Source organism: Camelus ferus, chromosome 5 (genome assembly GCF_009834535.1).
Source record: "Camelus ferus isolate YT-003-E chromosome 5, BCGSAC_Cfer_1.0, whole genome shotgun sequence".
Taxonomy (NCBI): domain Eukaryota; kingdom Metazoa; phylum Chordata; class Mammalia; order Artiodactyla; family Camelidae; genus Camelus; species Camelus ferus.
Window position 1 is genome coordinate 64,030,160 of NC_045700.1, and position 26,603 is coordinate 64,056,762.

The following is a 26,603-nucleotide window of genomic DNA, read 5'->3' on the forward strand; positions in this document are numbered from 1 at the left end:
ACTTTGCAATATAAAATAATACTGTCTAATAAATATTTTTGATATTGTCCCTCCAGTCTGTTATTTTATTACTTTACTCTAAGACAAACAAGCAGAATAGAGAAGTATATATACTTCATTTCATTAATAGGGAAAAATTCTTCATGGATTTAGATTCCAGAGGAAAACAGGTGTTTTCAACAGCTGTGCATAAAGGACTGTGCCACAAGATGGTGCTCGCTCATTAAAGTCATGCTGTTTTTCAGAAAGTTCCCTGAATGGTCTAAATTTTTTAATCCAAAGCAGAGATGTTATTTATGTGTTTATCTATTTTTACATCTTTTCTTTTAGTACAAGTTTTCTTAGCAATGAAATATAGTGAGTGTTTGAGTGTTTAATTTGTTTAGTTAACATATGCCTCTTTTTTAGAGAAAAAAACAGTAACTCCACTTTCGTTTTGCTGTAAAGATCTTTTCTTATATAATTTTTGACATGCTAGGTGACTCAATACGCGCTTCTCCTATGTTCATTTTTTCCTTTCATTTCCTTTAAACTCAAGACGGTGCAGCATAAGCTAGCAGAATTAAAAACACACATTTGTGTAACGAGAGCTTTTGTGGACAGCTGTCTCCAGCTGCATGAAACGAAACGTCTGGACTCTGCCACTGCTTCCATGGCGAAATATTGGTATGCATGCTACAGTAGTTAAAATGGGTGTTTGCACAGACTGTTATGGAATTCATCCAAGTTGAAACTCAGCCTTGAGGGTCTTAAAGGAAGACGGCTGAGTAAATAAAAGCTAGCAGTAAGAACCACCTTTTATAAAAATGCTGAAAGATCCCATTAGGCCTATTTATAACGTGCTAAAACTTACTCAAGTTGGTTTTTAACTTTTAGTTTGCCATTGAAAGTAAAATATTAAGAGACTGAAGTAGGATGACTGATTAGTTCATTCAAGTAATAGTTTAATTTCAAATTATCTGCAGAGTGGCAGTATAGTGAGACCAAAAAGGAACAGTAGAAGAGCAATACTTAGAATCCTGAGATGGAATCCCAATTCTTTCATTAAATAACTATAATTAAATTTAATTCTCTCTGGGCCAACATTTTGATATCTGTGAAATGAGTATTTTGGACAAGATTTTTCTATGTAAAATGTTTTCCAGATCGAAGAAACACTTCTGAAGAATTGACTGTCCAGTCAAAAGTTGTACATGCTCTATTAAGGGAAAGGGAAAAAAATGGCCTATAGAAACATTTTCATTCATATTAAAGATGATTAGCAATGGTATTAAAGATGAGTAAATTAAAAAAGACCCCCATAAGGCTTTTGTGTATTTTAAGATGCAAGAACATAGTTTAAATCAGACTCTGGAAGTCACTTTGGTTTCCTCGGTTTTAAAAACATTCTCACATCTCATTAGCCCAAAAATAACCTAGAAAAAAAAATTCCTGTCATTATTCATTAACTTGTTTTCAGTTCAATCGGAAGTCGTGGGGAAATTTGCAGAACAGTGCTTTGTATAATGATTCCGAAATAATAAAGTGGCCAAGTTGAAAAGTCATATGGAATTACTAAGAACTTACGCTTTTGAGGGAGACATTTTACTTTTACATTTATAGCAAGGTTTTTGACTATTGGGAAAAAGTGCAAAAAAAATTTTTGGAGAAGACTTTTTGGAAAAAGATATTTGGATAGCTATTGGCCTTCCTTTTCTTTGAATACACAGGTTTATAGACATATTGGTATTTCACATTGGAGCAGAGGAAGCAACTAGTTATAACCTAGTAAATATTTCACTAAAATACTGGCCAAATACAAAAATTTATAGAATTCCAAATATGATTGCCCCCTGAGTCTTGTCTGTTAATCATTATACTGTTACTGTATTTCCTGACCTGTCCTATGGTTTGAAATTGTTAAAAATTATTTTGTATAGGAAAATATATCTATGCTTATCTCTGCTTTATATTTCCCACTGTTGAAATATAAGTTGAGAAGATTTTGAACTAACATATTTATAAAGTGAATAAAATCCCTACCAATTATCTTACAGATTTTAACAATAGTTAAAATCATTGTGATAAGAACAGAAAAGAATGTTTCTCAAGTACCTCATACTAATAGATAGATATATATATACACACTTCAGGAATAATAATTCCCAAATAATCTTTAATTAATTTCTTATATGAAAGTATACTACTCTAATAGTGGTCTCTCCTCTTAGGATTTCACTTTTACTTTCAGTTTATTTCTGAAAACCCTAAAAAATTTCTTTTTCACAGTTACTAAAATTCAGAATTGCAACCTTTGGTAGGAAGTGACACATTTGAAGAAAAAAACACATATTACACAAGGCAAAAGAGAATGGATGGCTGTATAATTATACAGTCTCTTATAATTTAGATCATTTTGAGAATCTAAATAAATTAGACCAAATTCAACTTTTCATTATATCATGTTCAGGCTTGAAATAGCCAAAACTAAATAGTCTAAGCTTTCTACATTTTGTTTCAAATCTTAATAAAAACTCAGACAGAAATATAATTGATGAAGAAAGTATTCATTATGTGAAAATTCTCCTGAGATTTATTTCACATGTAATTGATGGCAATCTTCTCTGGTTGGCAATTTTAATTGTTTGATAAATGTGCACATTTAAACAATCATAAAATAATTTGTTTCCTGATTGTAAAGCATCTCATGAAAATTCATGACAAATGTTCCTTTTCTGCTTTTTATTTTGGCCATCTAGGGCATCCGAGTTACAAAACAGTGTAGCTTATGACTGTGTGCAGCTGCATGGAGGTTGGGGATACATGTGGGAGTACCCAATTGCAAAGTGAGTATGTCTGCTGTGTTACACTCCTCTGGATGGTGTGAAGAGAAAGGAACATTTCTTTAACCGTCCTTTGTACATTGAGTACAGAGGGAAAGGAGGTACAAAATCTTGGTGTTCTTCATTGACTCTGGAATGTGTTCAAACAGTTAGAAACAGCTTTATGTTATCAGCTCACCAGTAGGATTTTATCATTTTTTTAAAAAAAGTGAAGATGGTGGGGGAGGGTATAACTCAAGTGGTAGAGCTCATGCTTAGCATACACAAGGTCCTGGGTTCAATCCCCAGTACCTCCTCTAAAAATAAATAAATAAATAACCCTAATTACCTCTCCCCTACAAAAACAAAAAGAAAACCAAAAACAAAAGTGAAGATATATGTTAGTACAAATATACTAAATATAAATAAACATAAATATACAGTATATTAAGCTTTAGCTGACTCATTATACAGGATATATATCACTTTTTTTTAGTTGAATAGTATTTTATTACAATTGATTAACCATATTTCAGGTTGTTTCTAATTTTTTACTGTGACAAACAATGCTGAAACAGATACCTTCATACATTTATCTTAGATATATGTATGTATCTTTTTATTACAACAGGACAGAGTCGCAAAAGTAGTATTGCTAGCTCAAAAGTATGCATATTTTAAATTTTAATGCATTTCCAGATTATTTCCTCCAGTTTGTAGCAACTCATACTCAAAAGAACAAATCTGAGAATGACTTAGCCTCCTAAGCTATGAATGTATATTGCCTTTTAAAACTTTGTGCTATTCTAATGGGTAAAAATAGGTTATTATTTGTTTAATTTGCATTGACTATTGATTATTTTATTTTATTTTACTGTAGTAAGAGCACTTAACATGAGATCTATCCTCTTCACAATTTTTTAAGCATACCACGCAGTATTTTAACTATAGGCATAATGTTGCACAGCAGATCTCTAGAACTTACTCGTTTTGCTTAACTGAAACTTTATACCTGTTGATTAGTAACTCCCCACTTCTCCCTCCCCTGTCCCCTGGCAACCACTATTCCTCTTTGATTCTATGAATTTGACTATTTTAGATACCTCATATAGGTGGAATTATATCTTTGTTTTGTTGTAACTGGTTTATTTCACTTAGGAGAATGTCCTCAAGGTTCATCCAGGTTGTGACATACTGCAGAGTTTCCTTCTGTTTAAGGTTAAATAGTATTCCACTATACGTTATACTGCAGTTTATCCACTCATCTATCCATGGATATACAAGTTGTTTCCGCTTCTTGGCTATTATGAATAATACTGCAGTGAACATGTGAGCGCTAATAGCACGTGGAGGTCCTGCTTTCAATTTTTTTGAATAAATACTTAGAAGTGGGATTTCTGGATCATCTGTAGTTCAATTTAATTTTTGGAGGAACTTGATACTGTTTTTCAAAGTGGCTGCTATGCCCCAGTTCTCATTCCCTCCAACAACGTGCCAACATTCCAATTTCTCCACATCCTGGACAACACTTGTCTTTGTTTTTTCTTTTGTTTTCTTAATAGCTATCCTGACAGGTGTGAGATGATAGCTCATTGTGATTCTGATTTCCATTTCCCTGATGATTAGTGACATTGAGCATTTTTCATATACCTATTGGACATTTGTATGTCTTGTTTGGAAATACCACTTTTTTAAACTAAAAAAAAAAAAAAAAAAAAAGTAGGCATTACAGAAAAATTAACCTGTATGTGAAAAGGATCTAACTTGTCATATCTTACATTTTTTATTATTTACTTTGCTCTAAAAACATATCAAAAGTACTACTTTTTCCTAAATAGATTTTACATTTCCTTCAAATTAAAATAAATGAAATACAATGTTTTTATTGTGTTACATATGAATATTCTTGTTATCGTTTCAGAGCAGTACCAGTTTGTCAGTAGCCAGCATCCTCTTCCATATTTCTTCCTCCATCTCCATAATTTCTCCTTTCCCTCTTCCTATAGTCTTTTGCCTCAGTAATCTCCCCATGGCATTTCTCCTCATCACTCTATAAACATTATTTTTCTTCTTATTTAGCAATATTTTTAGCTTATAAAATTTTCCCAAAGAAGTTTTTGCTGTATAGAGAGAAGTCTAATTTAGTTCTGGATCTAAGAATGAGAATGCTATGGGCTTCTAAAACCTTTTTCTAATATTAACCTAAACCGAGTATCTAAAGGGAAAAGTTAGTTATCACACTAGAATTCAAATTTACTTTCAAATTTATAACTTTGGCAAGCATAATTGAAAACATTTGATATGTTTATAGCCCTTAATGAGAAAAATAAACATTTTATTCAAGTTACATTAAGAACAGAAGCTCCAGCATAGATATAATTTACTAATTTTCCATAGCCAATGGGCAGCTGAAAAAGCTTTAATCACAGGGTTATATAATTTATAACTTTTTATAAAAACTCAGCAAGTAGTTTTTTCCTTCAGAATGTAGGCATGAAGTAGCTCAATGATTTCCTTTTCTTTATCAATCCTTGGAGTTGGATTTTGGTGTATCCTTTCAGAACTACTTCAAACAAGCCTTAATCAAAAGCAGATTTATTTTTTTATCTTTGTATAGTCATGAATTCAGAAGTAAACACTGAGTTATACTAATAACACAAATTAAATCATTGCTGGAATTTTTCCTGTGTGTTTTCATGTTTTATTCAGAATATTAATCCATCTTATTCAAAATGTTCACAATGCTAAGAAAGTAAAATAATAATGGATGGTTATATTTTTCTACTTAACTGTGCTGTTATAACTGCTGCTGGGAATGTAGCCATGTAGTGGCTCAGTGCTTGTTTAATTTAGTTCAGTTTCTAAGAAAGACACATTAAATGAAGAGGAGTCAACAATCTACATGGTCCAAGATTAGAGTGTAGCATAAATCTTGGTCTCTGTTTTCTCAGAGGCAATTCCTTCAGGTCAACAGTAAGCAAAAATTCTAGCTTGATGGCTTACGTGAAATCCCTGGTTTCAATTTAAGAGACATATTTCCTTTCAGGAATAATAATCCCCTTCTTGGCCAGCTTGTTGGTTTGACGACTGTATGAACTTTTAAACTGGACTGCCATCTCTCTCCCCAAAGACACAGGGAAGGAATTTTTCATAAGATAACAAGAGAGAGTAGTAGACAATTATCAAAAAAGCTAGTTAGACACATTAGGCCGTATGTGGATGAAGTGTGCAGACTTTGATGTGATAGAAAAAAATCATTCTAATTGTGTTTTTTATATCCTTAGATTAAGCTATATATTGTGTGTGTGTGTTGCTGGGCTCAGATCAAAGAGGTGCTTTTTGCTTTTTTATTTTGTTTCATTTTATTTGTTTTTCGTTTGTCTGTTTGTTTTGAAATAACAAGTCTTAAGCGTAAGAGTTTATTTCGGTCTTACTTAGGAGGCTTGGGCCTGGGGTCAATGAGGCTTAAGTTTTGCCATTTCAAGACTTGTCTGCAGGGGTAGGAAGAGCTGCTTTATCACTGTGTGGTTAAACATTCCTTCTGCTGCCTTTCTCTGTTAATTTTAGTTGATGACTTAATTTAATGAGTAACCTATGAAAGATCTACTGATCTCTGTCAATTACCCACTCCATTGGAACCCTTTTAATGTGAAAAAAATATGTCCAAAAATGTCTAAAAACACTGAGATTGCTGAAGTAGGCTGCAATGCCAAGTAGGTTCTCTAAATGAAAGTGCTGAATTTTGTGGGCAACAATGGCTTCTGTTCAAAAGAAAAAAAAAAAAAATTTGAAAACACAAATGTCTGTAGATTTCAAGTTTCATCAGAAAGTAGGTACTGAGACTCTAAAATTCCTTTGTAATATAGTAAATCAAATCAATAAATATTTACTGAGTGCTTACTATTGGCCAATGACCATGATGAATATGGACAAGGATAAGTCCAGAGTTGGTCATGTTCCTAGAGAGCTGGCACATTTAATTTGTCTCAAAAATTAAAAAAACAAAACAAAACAGATTTTATGCTTTAAAAAAAATACCTTTGAATATGTCTACTAGAAAAATCTGAAGATCAATAACTAATTCTACAATTAGTCAATGAAAATACTGAGATATAATTTAAAAAAAAATACTTGCCAAAGTTGCAGAATACCTGCCTTTTTATTCCAGGCTGCCAATGATCTGTTATGTAAACATTAAAATAGCAATCATTACTTGGTATATGCTTTAACTTTTCTGCACTCAGTTCCTTTACCTGCAAGATGGTAATAATATTTATCCTCCCTGATTCCAAAGCTGAGAGAATAAAATGAGATAAGAAAAGGTAAAAACACCTACACAGTGTTATGGTTGCTGTCATCACTACTGAAAGTGAATTCCTTCTTGTTTTTTTCTGGCAGTGTACTCACCCACTCAGTATTTTAACCTCATACATTATTGGAGTAACTATTAACCATTTCCAGAAAAAAGTTACCTATTAACTTTGTGAAATAATATTTTTTGAAGCATCAATTTATACTCCTGCTGGCAGCAGTGGTGGCAGAAATCTAAAGGATATCAGAAAATATGTACTTTCTTTTTTCTTGTTTTCTATAAAACCAGTAGATTTCAACTTTTGGGGGGAAACATTAAAGGTAACAGGAAAATTAAGACATTCCATCCCTTTCTAAATCTAAACTAGCCCTTTTTAGAATGCTGTTATGTGTGCTGAATTTTACAAAATTAAATTAAAAGAAACAAATGCTGTTTTGAATTTGTAATCTCTTCAAGCGAACTAAAACAAAGCTATACAGATGATCAATATCTTAATAGAATTTTATAATTCCAATCTAGGATGCATGCCATACTGAAAAAAAGTAATTTAGGAAGAACTTTTATTGTTTGGATTTCATTAAATGAATACTTTCATTAATAATTATCTGGTGAGAAAAATTTGTAATTTCTAATATCTTTTGTTTATTCATTCAATCATCTTCAGAGCTTATGTGGATGCCCGAGTTCAGCCAATCTATGGTGGTACCAATGAAATAATGAAGGAGCTGATTGCAAGAGAGATCGTCTTTGACAAGTAGACATCTGCCCGCATCCTGGAATCCTATTACAACTAATCTGGTTTTAAATCTACTCAAGATAAAATACAGCTTGGAAAGGGAGGGAACACTAAACATGTTTTGATATGCTCTATAGAGAAAGAACTCAAATGAAAATATACGATTAACACAGTGGGAGGAGAATTTAAAGATTCTAAAATTTTCCAATATAAAGTTTAACTTTGAATTTTTTTATATAGCTAAAAGGCAAAGATTTTTCTAATTCTGAAAACCTTAGTGTTTCATTTATCCCTAAAATTCTGAAGAGTATATTTGCCTAGATCTTTGAAATTGAGGGAGACATAATTTTGTTATTATACTATAAAACAATAATATTCACAGCATGTTGACTTTGAAAGGGAAACATAAATGTAATTTACAATGCAAAATAAATTTAGCTATCTTCGTTCCAAATTCCCCAGAACGCCCAGAACGCCGGTTTCTACCACACTACCCTAAGCCTCTTTTTAAACAATGGAACACTTTCTTCAAACCAAAGCTTATGCAGAGTCCTTGTGAAATCCTCACATATGAAGAGCTGCTCTGGTTGAACAGGAAGCTTTCCTACCTTACAGCCTTGGAACCACTGAGACTCAGCTAAGCATTTGCTTAATCCTGACTAGAGAATGCTGTTGGTTCTCTCGACCACTGACACCTGGCCTTTCAACAGATTTCCATCCCAGTTTAATTTCTAGGAGAACACATAGTAACCCATCATCTTTTGGTTTAGTTTAGTTTGTATTTTATAGGTATCAAAACAGTGACTTTTACTTTGGAGAAGAGTAAATTTTTTAGTTAATTTAACAAATTTATAGTTTATGTCTTCTATAAACCAGGCTGTTAAAAATATGATGGAAAATATGATTTAAAAACTGGTAAGATCCCTGCTAGTAAGTGAAGAAACAAATTGTAAGAAGGTAAGGAGTAAATAAAATAATTTCAAATCATGACAAGGGCAGTAAGCATTTAAAATAAGAAAGTGAGGAAATGATACTTGACTTGCAACTTTCCAGTAATTATCATCCACCCAAAAAACCACTGATTTGTAAACTGCTAGCATCATTTTAGTACTTGTTTTTCTTTGTGTATATTGGTGAGATGGTGAATGAAGTAGTTTTTAAATGGAAATAAATAGATGTATTCTTGTTCAACTTAGAAATCCTAAAAATTTTATTAGTGTTGTGTGTATGAAACATTGTTTTTAAATGCAATCATTACAACTGGGTAGAGCAGAGAGAAGAGAAAATACTTTGATACCATTCTATCGTGGCCTTACTTACCTACCTTTGATTTGCTCTTGGATAGAAGTTTGTATGATTGCCAATTGAGTTCTTGCTCATTAAATACCGTGCAAATAGGTTAAAATAAATTCTTAATAGATATTACTGTATTTGTTGCTGCTTTCACCTCACTCCTACTACCAGGAAACAATAGAGAATTCGACAGAACAATCCCCCACTCCCACCTCCAGCCCCTTTTCCAATCTTAAAGGAAACTAGATTTTAGAAATACATCTGTAGGATAAAAAGTAATTTACATGGTGGGACATGCCTACCACATAGAGGTGGACAGACCTAGAGTTGAGTGATGACTACTGTACAGCAGCCATTGGACCTTGGGCAAATTATTTAAGTTCTCAGGATGCTTTCAGGTGCAGATGACAAAGAAACCCACTTCGCCTAAGCAAACACTTGAGTGTGCTAGCTGAAAAGGATTGTGGAATAGCTCATATGATCTAAAGAACTATGGGAACTCGAATCTTAAGGGCCTAGATTCTGGGGTTTAGAACTGCTGGCACTTAACACTACATCTGCTTATTTCTACTTTTCATTGCAATTTGGCCTAATGGACGCTGCAGGGAAATTTCATTACAGGGCCTGTAAAAATGACCTTGGGCTGCTTCAGGCCTACATCCTTCAGCACAATGTCATTATAAGGTGGGGGGAAAGGTGCACTGTGATTGACAATCCCATCAGGAACACACAAACTACAGGAAGCCGTTCCTGAAGCAGAGAGAGTGATACTATCAGAAGAGAGGGAATGGAGTTCTGCTAGGCAGACCTCAGTCACACTCACGCACACACATGCTCACAGTTATTACAGTCCATGCGACCTAGGAATAGGTCCTTGTAATTTTTATGTATCAGAAAGTGAAATGATTTCTAAGGTAGGGTATTTTCTTGGAATGATATCTGGGATGTTTTCTATCTTCTAAGCTGGTTGTTTATCTTGCAAACTCCAGTTGTCTTTTGTACTCCTCAAAAAAAGCAAGTGCCGTATGATGAGCTTAAAGCAGAAAACAAAACAGGGAATTCAGAATGTGTTCCTTAACCTCTTACTTACTTTTCATTTCTTAACTAGCTAATCTTCATGTTTTGCTTGTGTGGCTTTGATTATTGTTCCCTAGGGAGGCAATTTATCCTCTGTATCTCATGCAGGGCTAAGTGATCGAGAAATGATAAATAATAATAATGTGCAAAAAGAACAGACTGGACCAACACAGCAAGAAAGCCACACTGTGTAAATAATTAATGAGAATCAAAAAGCCTGAGTAATTTTGGCTTTTGGCTGAGATTTATAGAATCATAATTGTTGCCTTAAAATTATTTTTGCCCTTTATTTCTTTGATGGTATCGTTGAAAATGACAATATAGAAAAGAAGCTGTTTAGATTTGCTGTTTTAAAATGTAACTGCCAACCTTGACTAATCTAGTAATTTTAGTAGTTTATTGCTCAAGATATAAGATTTCTAGGAGTCTGAGTTTTTTCTTATGTCAGTATTATTTTTGGCACACACAGCATTTATTTATTTGGAGTCATTGGAAAGATTTGACATTGAGATGGAAGCCAACTGTAGGCCTGTCATATCTACTGCTTTATAATCAGTGTTGACAAGAAGCTCTGCCCTATTTTTGAAGTCTCATTTTCATGAGAAATTTTAAGAAAAGATTACAGAAAAATTCAAACACATTCAAAAATAGTGAAGATAGTGTAATGAACCTCTGGCTTCAACATTTTGCCAATGTATATCCCCCGCTTTTTTTTCTCAATAATTTTGAAGCAAACCCCAGACTTAGTCTTATTTCACACACATGTCTTTCAGAATATGAATCTGACTGTGAAGTTGTTTCACATAACCACAAGGCCATTATCATCATTTAAAACCTTAAATTTAATTTAGTTCCTAACTAACATTAAAGTTTTCTTAGCTGTATCAAGAATGAATTTTGTAGTTGCTTTGTTCAAATCAGATCCAAACAAGGTCTATAAATTGCATTTTTTTGTATTATCTCCCCGCATCTCTTATTTTATAACAATCCTCCCTTTTCTCTTTTTCCTTCTGTCTTTTTAAAATTTTATTTTTAATTAACATACAGCAAATTTGCTTGTTTTTGGTATACATACGGTAAAATTGCTTTTTTGGTTCTCCAAATTTTAACATGTATATAGACATGAACCACCACCACCAAAATCAGGATACAGAACAGTTTCATGACCCCAAAAAACTACCTCATGCCTTTTATAGTCACATCATTTCTGTACTTCTAAACCCTGGCAACCACTGATCTGTTCTCTGTTATATTTTTGTCATTTTGAGACTGTCATATAAATCATACAGTATGTAACCTTTTAAGAATGGATTCTTTCTCTTAGTTTCATTCATGTTGTGTAAATTAATAGCTCCATCCTTTTTCAGTGCTAAATAGTAGCCCATTGTAAGGGTAAACTACAGTTTATTTATTCATTCACCTGCTTAAGGACATTCTGATTGCTGAGATTAAATACCCAGGCAAGGAATTGTTGGGTCATAAAGGTATACGTATGTTTAACGTTATAAGAAACTGCCGAGCTGTTTTTCCAGAATGCCTGTGCCATTTTGCCTTCTCACTAGCTATGAGAGTTCCAATAGTTCTGCATCTTCTCTAGTACTTGTTTTTTGTTTTGTTTTGTTTTGTTGTTTTAGCCATTCGAATAGGTATGTAGTCGTATCTCATTGTGGCTTTAATTTGCGTTTCCCTAATGTCTAATGATACTGAACAGCTTTTTGTGTGATTATTTGCCTTCCATATATCTTCTCTGGTGAATTGTCTGTTCAGATCTTTTGCTCGTTTTTTAGTTGGATTGCTTGTTTTCTTAATATTGAGCTTTGATGCTTCTTTATATATTCTGATACTGTCGAGCAGAAGGCAAATCCAGCCAGTAAAGAAACAATGAGCCCTTTTTAGACTCAGTTTTCTGTCTTTTTTTCCCTTATGTAGAGAATGCAAAGATGAATAGCCAAAGGTGCCAGCCCTCTATGGTCTTTGCACAGGATGACACAAACAAAAGAGGCCAGGTGACTGCAACAAGAAGGATGGGTCACTTGCTGAGGATTCCATTCCATGATGCTTGCAAATCAGTTTTATAACTGCAGTTTTGCCCTAAGGATGAGGAGGCAGAAAGCCTCATTCCCCACCGGAACCTGGAAACAATGAGAAACTGTCTAATGCCAGCTTCCTGGGTAGACAGGGAAGTGAGTGAGAAACAGCACTGTTGCAGCAGCTCACACATCTCCTATGCTCTCCTGTTCCAGGAGGGCCACAAGGCATTCTGTCAAGATCCAGCTGCTGTTCAACCCTTGCCTGTGTGGCCTGTTTGAAAATATGCAAGGTGTTTGGGCTCTGGCTGTTTCCCTTGAGATACAAGTCTTTTCTCAGATATGTGATTTGTAAATACCATCTCCCTATCTGTGGCTACTTCTTTCATTCTTTCAACAGTGAGTTTCATAGAGCACGTTTCTAATTTTGATGGCTTCCAATTTATCAATTTTTAATTTTATAGATCATGCATTTGGTATCATATCTAAGAACTCTTTGCTCAAACTCAAGTCCTGAAGTTTTTCTCCTATGTTTTCTTTTTTTTTTTTCTTTGCCAGTGTTTTGGATGTTGTCCATTCTATTTCCTATGTTTTCTTTTAAGAATCTTACATTTTATGTTGTTGATTTAGATCTATGTTCCATTTAGTAATTCTTTTTTAAAATCGGGTGACATTTATGTTGAAGTGCATTTTTTTTTTTGCATACAGATGTATAGATGTCTAATTCTTTCAATAACACTTGTTGAAAAGAGTATTTTTTTTCATTGAATTGTCTTTGTACTTTTGTCAAAAATCAATTGACCAAATTTGTGTGGATCTATTTTCCGACTGTGTTCTGTTGCATTTATCTGTGTATCTTCTCCTTCGTCTTAGTTACAGTAGCTTTATAGAAAGTTTTAAAATCAGATAATGGGATCCCTCTAACAGTATTCTTCTTTTTCAAAATCATTTTGGCCATTCTAATTTCTTTAGCTTTACATGCGAATTTTTGAATCAACTTATCTATATCTACCAAAAAAAATCCTGCTGGGGTTTTGATTGGGATTACAGTAAATCTATAAATTTGGAGGAATTGCCATTTTTACAATGCTGAATCCTGCAATCCATCAATGAGAATGTCTCAGTTTATTTAGATCTTTGACTTATTTCTTCAATATTTTGTAGTTTTCAACTTAGAGATCCTGTATGTTTTGTTACATTTATAATTAAGTATTTCATTTTGGGGGGCAGGTACTATAAATTATATTGATGTTTAATTCTGGTTTACAATTATTTATTGTCAACATAATTGATTATTGTTTGTTGACCTTGTATCCTATTATCTAAACTCACTTGTAAATTCTAGGAGTCTTTTTGTAGATGCTTTTGGATTTTCTACATGGACAATAATACCATCCATGAATAGGGAAAGTTCTGTTTCTTTTTAACCCATTTACCTTTCATTTATTTTTACTTCTTTTAGTCTTCCTAACTTCATCCTTCTTCCCTCCTTCCCTCCCTTCCTAACTCCCTTCCTCATTCCCTCCCTTTCTCCATTTCTTTCTTTCTTTCTCTCTTTCTTCCTTCCTTCCTTTCTTTGTCTCTTATTGTATTTACAAGGATTGCCACTACAATGTTGAGTAGGAATGATGAGAATGGACATCCTTGTTTGTTTCTGATCTTAAAGGGAAAATTTTCAGGCTTTCACATTAAATATGATTTTTAAGTAGATTTTTAGTAGATGCCCTTGATTAGATTGAAGAAATTCCATTCTATTCCTAATTGAGATGAGAGTTTTTATCATTCGTGGATATTGAATTCTGTCAGATGGTTTCTACATTAATTGATATGATCATGTGTTTTTTTTCTTTTTTGAATTATTAATATAGTGAATTACATTGGTTGCATTTTGAATATTGAAACAACCTTGCATTCCTGGATAAACCCTGATTGGTCATTACATGTTCTAATTTTTACTTATTACTTGGCTCTATTTAATATAGTTTATTGGGAATTTTTCTCATCAACTTTATAAGGGATATTTGCCTGCAGTTTTCTTTTCTTGCACTGTGTTTGCCTGGTTTTGTTATCATGGTAACACTGACCTCATAAAATAAGTCAGGAATTATTACTTCCTTTTTCCTCTATGCCATTGATTTCTTGCACAAAAACTGGTCATGTATTTTGTAGAATATCCACCATTATTTATTTGACTGATTGATTTCTCATGGTGATTTCTAATTTAATCCTCTATTTCCTATGTTTCCTGTAAACTGATAGAGCTTGATTACATTCAGGCTTAATTCTTTTGCCCTGGAAACTTAATGAGCAATGCTGTGAAATTCTGTTGCATCACACCATGAGACATAATGTCTCGTCATCTCACTTTTAGACATCCTAAGATTGATCAGTGAATTCAGACAGTATTAGTCTGATATCTCCATAAAATTCCCTATCAACATTTATCTAATGGTTTAAAAATCCATTGATAGTTATTTACAAGATCTATTATTTAACTAGGAGTTGTAAAAGATGGTTTTCTAATTTTCTAACTCCTTTGCAATCATTAACTTTCTTAAAAAAGAACTATAATTCATTTTTGATTAGTCTGTGTGTCTGCTTGGTACTCTAGGAATCAGAAGGAGAGACACAGTTAGAAGTGCAAGAAGTTTGTTGAGAGGTAACACTTGCCAAAGATGGACAGAGAAGGAAGTCATATTGGCCACGGAAAAGAAAACCCTAGACCATAAAGCAGATCTGACGAAATCTTGCCCAATTCAGTGAGGAGCTCTGGAGTAAAGACTGCCCATTAGAGGAGCCCCACCTTCGGCAGAAACAGTTAGCTCCTAGTTCTTCTGCTCTGCTCAGTCATTGTCCAAGGACTGCTGGGGAAGGGGGTGGTCTCAGTTCGAAAGCTAATGTGGATCCTAAAGGTACTAACAGCTGGAGACTCAATTAACTGTATTCCTTGCAACAAAATGGCGAGTTCTTAAAGGGAGATCTAGGAGTTGCACCTACATGGCTGCTACGTCCTGACACAGAATTTGTAAATAAAAGGCAGAATAAATTCTTGATTTTTTTTTCCTTTTATTGATTTTTAAAGTAATGAATGGGTGCCCTAAGAATTTCCAATGGTAGTGATTTTTTTTAATACAAATAAGAATTCATGGATTTTGGAAATGTTGATGTATTTTAATTAATTACAGTCATTCTTTTTGGTGCCTAAATTGTTTCACCTTAGGCCAGTAAGAGTTCCTTCAAGTTTGTTCTTATTTTTTTTTAAATTTTTATTATGGAAAATGTCAAATACATACAAAAGTATAGAGACTCATATAATGAACCACTACGTATACATCACCCAGCTTTGATAACAATCAACTCATGACCAATCTTCAGTCATCTGTATCCTTATATATCCTCTACTCTCATAGATTATTTTAACACAAACACCAGACATAGTGTAATCCCGAATCATTTTGACATGGCATGTTTTTTATGATAGTGTCCTTGGTCTGTAGCATACCAAAAATTTTCATACCCATCCTGTACAGTTCCTGCCCTAGAGTTAAAATCTACCATTTTTCCAAAGATCCCTAGTTTATTTTTGTGGAATTTTTCTAGTTTCAAGCTACTACCAAATTTATTTATTTTTAATACGTTTATTTTACATTGTTTCATAAAATCCCTCTTGAAATTATTTTGATGACTAAAAATTGTACTTTTTATTCAGCCTTTTTTCTTAAATCTAAACTCACTGGAAGTTTATCTTACGATATCCCAAGCGAATTTATGTTCCGTTTTACAGTAGAAAGCTATATTAGATAGAATGTATTCTGTTGCAAGAAACAAAATTCAAATCAAATTTGGCTTAAAAAAATGAAGAAAAGGCTCACAAAACTAGAAAGCTTAGAGACAGGGCTGACTCAAAGCTGGTTGACTGAGTAGCTTAGTTTTTCACTAAAGACCTACTGTACCAGTTTCTCTCCATCTGTATGTTCTGTCAATTATAATGTAGGCCTAATTTTGAAACTAGCTCCTCTAATGATCATGGGATGGACTTTTTGTTCATAACTAGAATGAGAGAATGCACTTCTGCCCAGCATTTTGGGCGTAAGAGCTGAAATCCACTCTCAAGTGGCTAGTTACAGTCACACGCTCACCTCTGAACCTATGATTGTGCCAAGGGAAATGGAATGCCTTAACTGGTTTGAGCCAATCTAGGCCCACTTTGGGACACAGTGGTAGGAGCAGATTCACAGATTCACTCAAAGCACATGATCTGGGTGGACGGCAGCACACCAGTATGAAAACAGGAAAATGTTAGGAAAGGGAAATTGTGGAATAGAAACCAAACAGGCAACTAACAAATACCTACTATAATACAACTACAAACTAAATCTTCTACCATGAACCTGCTAAACCCACCCCCTCTATTCCCCTCACTCTAGGCATAAGAAACTGCTGATCTGCTTTCTTTCTGTCATTATGGGTTAAATTGGTCTTTTGTAGAGCTTTATGTAAATATAATCATACAGTATTTACTCTGTTTTGTGTCTGGCTTCTTTCACTGGGCACACTGAGACTCATCTGTGTTGTCCTATGTACCAATAGATTGTTTCTCTTTTTTTAAATAGACTTCTTCTTTATTTCTTTTCTTTTTCTTTTCTTTTTTTATAATGGAGATACTGGGGATTGAACCCAGGACCTTGTGCATGCTAAGCATGTGCTCTAACACTGAGCTAAACCCCTCCTCCATTTTTTGTTTTATTTTTATTGCTGAGTAGCATTCCATTATATGGATGTACCACAATTTGGTTTTTCACAATATGATGGATCTTGAGTTGTTTCCAGTTTGGGGCCATTGTGAATAAAGGTGCTGTGGATATTTGTATACACAGGGAGTCATTTTCAATTCCCCTAAATTCATGTCTCAGTCCTGACTACTCCTGTATTCTGTCCTCATTCTAAGAATCCTATAGCTCTTGTTTCATACCCTCTACCTTTTGTCTGCTTGTCTGTTGATACTGGCTAGTTAAAGCTAAATCTGTCCTGAGTAGGAAATGTCACTTTTAGCCTTGCTGCTGCTTCTATCCCACTTTCTAAACATAATTATAAAAAGAAAGAATTAAATATACTAGAATTTGACAGTGGAGGACAGTTGCCTTGGGCATAGAAATATAGAGGAGTAACTAGTTCAGGTGTCCAAACTAGTTTTCTATTCTATGAGAGGTAGTGGGGAACAGACTCTGGCTTTCAAGCCAGGCACGCCTGTCTTTCCAATCCCATATTGGCCCTTTTTCAGTATGAGAATCTGGATATATTACATTATTTAACCTTATTGAGGTTCTTTTTCTTTTTTCACCTGGAAAATGAATATAACACTCATTTTGCAGAATGTGAGAATTAAATGCATGTATTCATTCAACAAATATGTGTTGAAAACCTACACGTGTCAGGCCCTGTTCTGGACTCTGGGGATGTAGCAGTAAGCCAAACAGCAAAAGTGCCTGACCTCAGGGAGCTTTCATTCTACCTAGAAAGACAAGACAACAAAAAGAAAATAATTCAAATCTATGTTCAATTAGGTAGTCGTAAGTGCCATGGAGGAAAACAGAGCAGGCAAGGGGGATAGAAAAGGCTATACTTGTAACCCCTCCTTGGCTGAGAGCTGCTTGAGACTGGGTAGGATCTTTCTCCAGTATCACTAGCATTTATCATAATATCAGCTATATATTAAGTGTTACAGACATGTTCCCTGAATGAAAAGAGTGACCAAATAAGAACTTGTGTTGAGGAGAGTTTATCTCATGAAATCATTGTAATACTGCTTACCTGGATGCTTTTTTTTACGTGCTTCCAGATACGCAATAATTATGTCAGCAAGAATGGTGTCCTTCCCTTCTCCTTGGTCTTGCTAGTTCTGTAAGTTTCCTAGCCACTGTTATTTATTTTTTTTCTTGGAAATCAGAATGCTTTTAACATATCTTCTGAATAATAATGTATCTTTGATTTTAAAAAAATTAACTACATGCATTTTTCAGGCTTTTGCTGAATGAGAAATACAGAAAGCAATTTGGCAAATGGTTCTGTAGGTAGGTCAAATTTTCTGTTAAGGAGCTTTGGTTTTCTACAGTTTCTGGAAAACTGGCATGCACATGCTACAAATATTAAAATCATGCTTTAGAATAGTATTTGGTCTCAAGGGACAATGTGCTTAATATGTGGTTAAATGGGTTAAAAAACATACAGTATGCAGTGACATATGTATGTACAAAATACAGCAGGCCTTACACATTGTGATTTTCTTCATGCTTTTCTACACTTTTACATCAAATTTGTATTATTAATTATTTCCTATTCCTATTATTTTTAAAGTATCATAAACTGAATATGAAAGAAAGATTTTATTCGTGTAATGGCTTGATTGAAATATTTATCTAAGGTTTGCAAATGTGGCAGACTGCAGACTGACTATAAAAACTAACCTAGAGCACTGGAAACATCCTACCTCCTAGGATTGTTTAAGGAAAAAATTAAACAATGTATATAAAAATGCCTTCTGAATTATTACTTGTATAATTACAAAGCTCAATGCCTATATCATCTGCTGTAAATTCAGGACAGGAACTTTGTTTTCTGCTATATCTCCAGTACCCATCTCAAAATATGTGTTCAATAAACATTTTGTAACTATATGAATATTTTGTTTTGGTAATTGATACTTATTTCATAGGAGAAAACTGTATCTTCAAGTGATTTGGTGGCGCTATAATTCCTTCAGATTTAAGTGTGAGTTTCTGTTATTCGAAATTTACTCAATCTAGTAATGACAATGCACTTTTCTAGCCCAATAATGACTCACACCACCTCTACTCAAACTCAAAAATACTATCTCCTGAACTATTGATGACTTCCTTCTCTTTTGAAAGTCCTTTAAAATACCCAGCACAAATAAAAAATACTTCTTTGAACTATCAAAACACAACATTTGACTTCTCAGACTGTGCATTTAAAATAACTTTTTAATGTCTTACCATTTTTATATTTCTGTCCCCAGGGACAGGGCAATTCTTTGACTACAGTAAATATCCAATAGAGATTTGCTGATTTAATTATCATCACAACACATCATTTATTTAGAATTTTTTATTCCAATGATGTAAATCGATTTCCCGGCACATTTCCCTTACCCCATACGAAGGTGCAATTATTGATTGTTTGGAGCAATTTTTTAAAAAGTATTCTCTTCTATAAATGCAGCTTGTCATAAAAATCACTGTAGTAACGTCACCATCTACTTAAAAAAAATAGGAACAAGCCGGTTATTTTCCAATTCCAATCATTTGTGTCATGTCTTATGCTTTGTTACAACCCCAATTCCTTGGATTCCACTCCCACCGCCAAGATCTTATCCTATTAATAAGGTAGAAATAATAGCAATTGTCTTTCTGGATTCAAAATTTTAGTGAGCTTCATTCCCTAAATCATTCCATGTGTAAATTAGGTGCTTAAAAAAGCCTGTAATCTATCTACAGCCTGTAAGGAGCTATATTTAGTGCTCAGTTATTAAAAACAAAAAACAAAAAACAAAAAAACACAGAACTTGAGTGCGTGGCTGGGGAAATGCATGAGTGTAGTTTAGCAGTGAGTGGAGCGCTTGGCCAGGTGCAAGACTCTCAGAGATGTTATGTGTCCCTGGCCAACCATCTCCGCACTAAACTCCGTTAATTTATTTGACTGCGCTACTGTAGAACAGAGTTAACTCCAACGCCACTCAAACCAGCTTTATAGATTTCAAAATGCTTGACCGCTCCTAATTTTTACCATGAAACGACCCAGCCAGATACAAGGCAGCTTTGCTACCCTCTTTCGGGGCCTCTTGGGGATCGCACAGAATTAATTGTAACTTTGTATTTGAGCGCAGAACCCAAATAAGTGCAAACGCAGAGACACGTATGGACTTGGCAACAGTGACAAAGCTTTGTTAAAACTTGCCCCTCCAGCGGGGGGGAAATGGTCTGGCCGCCAGGAGCCGACGCAGGCGGCAGGGCGAAAAAGCAGCCTGACTTTCCTCTCGCTTTGTTTTTCCTGTCACGGTGGTGCAGAAATAGCAAAGCGGGGGCGGGAAGTCGCCTGGTCATATTTGGGTGGGGGGGCTGTGTGTGCGTGTGTTTCCCGGCTGGCACAGGGAAGAGGTAAGGAAGAAGCGGGAGCCGCGAGGAACTCGCCCCAAGGGAGCGGCCGCGCCTCTGCCGCAGGGTTCGGGCTCCGCGCTCCAGCCACTTCCAGAACGCTCGGAGCCGCTTCTGCAGGCCCCGCCCCCTGCCGGGGTTTCCCCGCCACCCGCGCTTATTTGCATGGCGCTGCCCCTCCCCCGCTGCCATTGGCCGGCGCCGCGCCCCGCCCACTGCCCCTCCACCGCGGCAAGGTTCCGTCGCCCGAGCCGCCCGGAGCTGCGGGCAGCGGGCAGACTGTTAAACCGCGGCGGCGGCGGCGGCCGGGGCGGGAGCGGGACGCGCTCTGGAGACGAGTCAGCGGCGCCCCGGGTTGGGGGAGGCGGGCGGGCAGCTAGAGATCACTTCAGCAGCCCCCACCACGGCCGGACCGAAGGTGCGGCGGCGGAGGGGAGCCAGGGCGCCCCAGCAGGCGAGTGGCCGGCGTCTCAGCGGCGGGATGAGGGGGGTGGGTCTCCTCTGCCGGGGACGGCAGCAGCGCGGGGAGGGGAAAGCGGAGAAGACCGCCGGGTGGACTTGCGGGCCAGGCGACCGACCGGCAGCCCCTTCGCCCCCCGAATCCTCTGGGCTGTTGGACTATGGGTCTCGGCACAGGGTCTCGCTCTAGGGCAGGGGTCGGACCGCAGCCAAATTTAAACGGCTAAACCTAACAGCTTTGGCAGAAGCGGAGGGGAGGGGAGGGAAGAGGTGGAGGGAGGGGTAGGGGCGGCCCCAGGCGCGGTCACGTGGGTTAGGGGCGTGGCTTGGCGGCTCTCCCTTTTGTTTTGGCTGGCGCGTGCGCAGATGGCGGAACACGTGGTCGCCTGGACCCGCCCCTTGCTTCGGCGGCCGCGCCTCGCCGGGTGCGGTTGTGGTGAAGGCTGTTCTGGGGCATCTTTGAGGCGGAGCCGTTTGCGTTAGATGTGACCCTCGCTTTTATTTATTTTCCATTTATTTCAAGCAGACGTTGATTTGCCTTTAGAATTACGTGGGATAAAGAGGAATCTAGAGAACTATTGATCAGTGGTGTTTCCAAGTTTGTGTCGCTTCTCTTTGCTGAAGGGATGGATGTTGCTGGAAAATTTGAGAATACGTGGTGTTTGGTAGCAAGAAATACATGACTACGTTCTGGTTATTAAAGAAACGACTGGAAGGAAGAGGCTAGCTTTACAGCCAAGAGGGAAGGCACTGGTTGGACCTTTGTGTGATGTTTTCTTATTCCGAGAGAATTAGTGTTTGGTTCTTTCCCAGCTCACCCCGGGCAGATCCACTCCTCCCTTCCCCTCCTTTCTCCTCCCTTCCCCTCCCTTCAGCGGTCGGGGTTGGGTGGGGGGATTGATTTTTTTTTTTTTTTTAAATGTGGGAAGCACATTACTTTTTGATTCCTCGAACATTAGTCAGCTGGCAAGATTTAAGAGGATAGCTTCCTTCGTTTTTCCTTAACCAGTTTGCTTAACTTCGTGCTCAGTTTGGGTCAGTAGGAATGTTTTTAAAATACAGAATGGGGCAGGTTTGTTAGCAACAATCTAAGTGAGCCCAATACTGCGGACAAAACCGGCAGTGTTTTCGACTAGGAAAAAGTGGCTCTAAAAATAATTCAACATAAGAAAAACCTGGTGTTCTGGAATGTAGATTGCTTGAGAAAGAGGCTTAGCAGTGAGTGATCTCGGCTGTTTCCAATTCTTACTAGCTGTTTCTTTGGGCAAGTTACAACCTTTCCGATCCCAATCTGTTTCCTCTTGTAAATAGTTTCATAACACTGTCTCTGCTTTGAGAGGTTGTTATGAGAATCAAATACCTTGTGTTAGTAAGAGTGATTTATAATCTTTACCAACAAATACAGAAATTGCCGGGTAGTACAGTTTTATAACAAGTCTATTTTTTTAAAGCCAGCATACTTGAAGAATATAATAAACGAATGGATCATGATGTAGGATATATTTGAGTATCTTCAAAATCTGTTACAACTTATTGTCTTTAATTTTCCGTCATTTTCCACCTGCTTTAGTCAGAGCAGTGTCAAGGTCGCTACCATTTCCTCATAGTTTTAATGTAGATAGATTATCATTCTCTTACCCAGCCCTTCTGGGTTAATTTTTTACATGAAATTTTTCTTAATCCAGGCCACTTCTTTCACACTGACTTTTTACATTTACTTTGTGTGCGTGATATGTGCCTTTTCAAATAACAATTGCTTATTTTGTTAAATAATCTTATTTATTACAAAATGATTGGGAAAATGAAGACAAGTGCAAATAAGAACAATACAAATAATTTGTATTTCTATTTTCCTGTGCATATTTGTGTATTTTACCTTAAACTGTTACCATGCAGTGTTTTAACTTTACCTTGTAAACATTCCCATGTCACTAGTATTTGAAAAAATTATTTTTGGCAACTTAATGTTATATCATGTAACTATCATATTTAAAATTTTTCCTATTGGCAATGTTTGGGATATTTCTAATGTTTTGCTGATACAGATTGCACTACAGACAATAACATTTTACATAAATCTTTGGAAAAATTTTCCCCTAGATTTTTAAAAAAGGAATTATTACTAGGTAGAAGAGTGTGTGTGTGTGTGTGTGTGTGTGTGTGTGTCTTTGTGTTTTAAGGCTCTTGTAAATCACCAAATTACCTTCCAGAATTAGTTTTAATACTCATCTACTGTATGAGCATGCCTCACATTATATCTTTAATTTATCTGGTGTTAGCAATAAAACAAAAAACCTTGCTTTAACTTGCATTAAAATTTTTTTTCACATATATCTGTGATGTATCTTTTATTTTTTTATAAGCTGCTCAAGGGAGAGTATATTTTGTATTTGATGTGCTGCAAATCACATAGTGGGTGCTCAGTAAGTATTTGCTAGTTGGCTATAATATTTGTCTTTTTGACCTCTGAAAGGTCAGGAAATTTTGTCTTACACAATTTAGGAGTGCATTGTTGGCAATACACCATTATTGTTTGCTTCATTACTTTGAGTACTTCTCCATTCAGGTGGGGCCTTACTGGTATTATCACAGTTGTCTGCTGAAAGGTCCAATAACTTCCAGTTGTCTAACTGCTGCATTATCCAAGAACTCCACCAGTTTTGATTCCATTTATCATTATCACTTAAGACTATTTCATTTCCTTTGTTCATTCATCTACTGTAGAATTCATTTACAAATTTTATTTTGGTGGTTCTAGACTCACTTGTAGCCTTTTCTGTGTTTAAAGAAAAAAAGTCTACTGTAAAGTTCCTTTGTTTCACTATTAAAATTGTTTTTGATAGCACAGCTATTAATTGCTTATAACATCTTTTACTGCCTTTAACCTACCACCTAAACCTTATATTGTCATATGTAATTTTTGTTTGTTCAGTTATTAATCTTACTAATCTCTATTCCTGTCCTTTTACATTTGTCCATCCAGTATTAGTTGTTGAAGGAGGCAGAAAGCTGTTTTTTTCAGGTTTAGAATTGTGTGTAGGAGACAGCAGGGTACGAGACTGCTTGCAACTGAAGTGACAGCTAAAAGGGAATTAGCAACCAGTTTACTGACTTTAAAACATATCTATTATATCTCTATCCTTAAAGTCCTTACTGCATTAGAGTACTGACATGGAATACTGTAGATAATGATGACCCTGAGTCATCAGTACAATTTTGTGTAACTTTCAGTATGTTTGATATAAAAAGGCAAGGAAGGTATATTCATTTCCAAAAGATTTCTGTTTTTTTCCGTTTTAATGTCCTGAAGAGGTTTCACTGAACTGTGCTCCTTATTCCATATGAGATAAGTAAACAACCAGCAAATAGTGATAAAAATGGTAATGTACTTGCCTGTAGATAGTCTGTAATGAAAATCTGAAGACAATTCATAATGAAAGTTTTTAATGCTTGATGATATTTTTAGGTTTTTAGAAACACTTTATTTCTGTATGGATATGACAACTCTCAAGTATTGCAGAATTGGGAGAAAGTGCATTCATTTATAATGTTGAGGCTTTGTTAATATTTCTAATGAACTTTTAATTTATTGTTTATTTCCAATCCTGTAAGACCAAGAATTCGCATATTGTTTAAAGCAATTAAATTTTTTTTAACTTGGTAGTAGATCATTAATCAGAGTTTAGCTACATGAAATTAAATTGGAGCCAAAATGTATAGACTGAGCAAACGTGATAGTGCACTTTTAAATGTAAATTTCTGGATCTAAGTTGATGTACACAGAGAAAAAATGACTTCATTTATATTCCTATGAGTCATGCATTTATAACTGAATAGTTATAATTCTGCTTGAAGTTTGAAGTATGATCTGTTTGATGTGTTATGTGGCCACCCAAGTGGCTTTATCTTTAATTAAATTCCTTTAGTCTTCAAAGAGAATTCCTTTTTAGGCATAGTTCTCAAAGTGGAAGAAGTTCTGGCTGTAAACATTACTGAGTACAACATACTGAGCTAACTGAACCTTGGTCATGCCAATTACTGCAGTGTTTTCTGCTGTAAATTGAGAATGCCTATTTGTGGCATCAAGAAATCTTGAAAACACAGCAGTGTATTTTGTATTCATATCTTCCATTAATTCCTATATTTTTGAGGAATAAAATTATACCAATATAAACTCTTTCTCATTACATATATTTATTTAATTTGTTGATTGATTTAATTTAACTTTGTGAGTTATAAATTAGAAACTTTTAGCCCCCTTATAGTTCAGTTATGTTTGAAAGAGCTTCTCAAATTTTGCTAAAATAACTTGTCTTTTTTTCCTTCTCTTTCTCTGTTACTAAATGGATCAGTTATCTGAAACACATTTAAGTTGTAAGTGTGGAAATAATTTATGTCTGCTTCAGGGTTTTCCCTTCTCTCAAAATGCTGTTGGTAGTCTTCACCCTCTTTTAACTTAAGGATGAATCTGCCTTCTTTATGATACTTTTATTCCTAGTTTGTGTTACTGCTTTGAAGAGAACTGGGATTATCCAGATTTCAATGGAAAGAGTAAATTTAATGTTTAGAGACAAATATGGATATGATATTTTCCATGGACTATACGGAATATACATATGCATGCTAGAATATAAGTCAGTCAAAATCTGGAGTAGTTTATTTTAGGGGATGGAAAATCAGATTTGGTTTCTAACTTTTAATGTTTGTTCTCAGGAGGAAGGGTGGTTCTTAGATTGTCTAGATTGTTTCAACTCTGAAGATGGAGTAGATTAGAAAACTTTTGATTTTCTTTAGATCATATACCAAAATGATTTGGCATATATGACCTGTATAGTAATTGTAAAGACCTGGTTACTAAGCGTAGGGATCAACTCAAACTCAGTAGTTATTGACGTCATCATTATTTCACTATGTACATGCAGCTTTTGAGAAATAACATGATAGTGACATGATGTCCAAGGGATCAGATTGCATTTAATTAATGCTAAATTCATGAACATATATGATTTATAAACCTTAAAAATAAAGATTAAGTCACTAATGGAAGTATGGAAGTATTTTGGAGACAACAAGACAAGTCTTTTTATTTGTAGTAATATAGTATCAGAACAACTAATTTCTTCCTTAATTCACAATGAATGTTCTTTGGATTAAATTGTAGACCAAAAATTAGAATTTATAGTATAGGCTTAACTTTACAATCCTCACATTTTTCTGAATTAATTTGATTTTATTTATAATAATGAAATTTAATATAACCAATAAGAAAAAATGTTTTGATTTTTTGTAGTTTTTAAATGTTTATAATTTGAAGACATAAACTTTGACTTGTCTTACTCAGATTTCCGCACTCTTGGTAGTTCTTATGAGACTTACAAGAAAAATGCATATATATTGAGATCTGGACTTTCCCCTATAAGGTTATTTAGTTGGTGGATTATCTGTAACAGTTTTACAATGGAGTGTGTGTGTGTGTGTGTGTGTGTGTTGTGCCACCCCCAAAATTTCTGGGCTGCGGATATGCTAAAGAATTATTATTGTTTATTTACTTTTGCTTAAATGGTATGTAAGTTGAAAACTCTGTTGCATAAAGGTGAAATCCATGTCCAGGAAATACAATTGATTTTTAGATTATCTAGAAGTACTGCCTCTTGACAGATAATCAAAATAATCTGCTTTCTTTGAGAAGATACTGATACAGTTGCTTGCAGTCTTGCTCCTTAAATC

General features: G+C 35.3%; 2 protein-coding genes across 6 annotated transcripts in view; both read left to right on the plus strand.

Moving 5' to 3' along the window:
* Positions 1-18,920, plus strand: part of ACADL (acyl-CoA dehydrogenase long chain) — a 44,555-nt gene extending 25,635 nt beyond the window's left edge. The window contains exons 9-12 of one of the 2 annotated variants that reach the window (XM_032479950.1): positions 539-666; positions 2,739-2,825; positions 6,086-6,133; positions 7,778-18,920. In XM_032479950.1, the coding sequence (XP_032335841.1) occupies positions 539-666; positions 2,739-2,825; positions 6,086-6,133; positions 7,778-7,871 (357 nt within the window). In that variant the 3' untranslated portion in view covers positions 7,872-18,920. The remainder of the gene's footprint in view (positions 1-538; positions 667-2,738; positions 2,826-6,085; positions 6,134-7,777) is intronic. The other variant, XM_032479951.1, reaches the window with a different exon arrangement.
* Positions 18,921-20,661: 1,741 nt separating this feature from the next.
* The window catches only part of KANSL1L (KAT8 regulatory NSL complex subunit 1 like), a 112,915-nt gene continuing 106,973 nt past the window's right edge, over positions 20,662-26,603 (plus strand). For 2 of the 4 annotated variants that reach the window (XM_032479963.1, XM_032479962.1), the window contains exon 1: positions 20,664-20,871. The gene's annotated coding sequence lies outside the window, so the exon portion shown is untranslated. Of the gene's footprint in view, positions 20,872-26,603 lie in introns of all 4 variants that reach the window. The other 2 variants (XM_032479966.1, XM_032479965.1) reach the window with 2 other exon arrangements.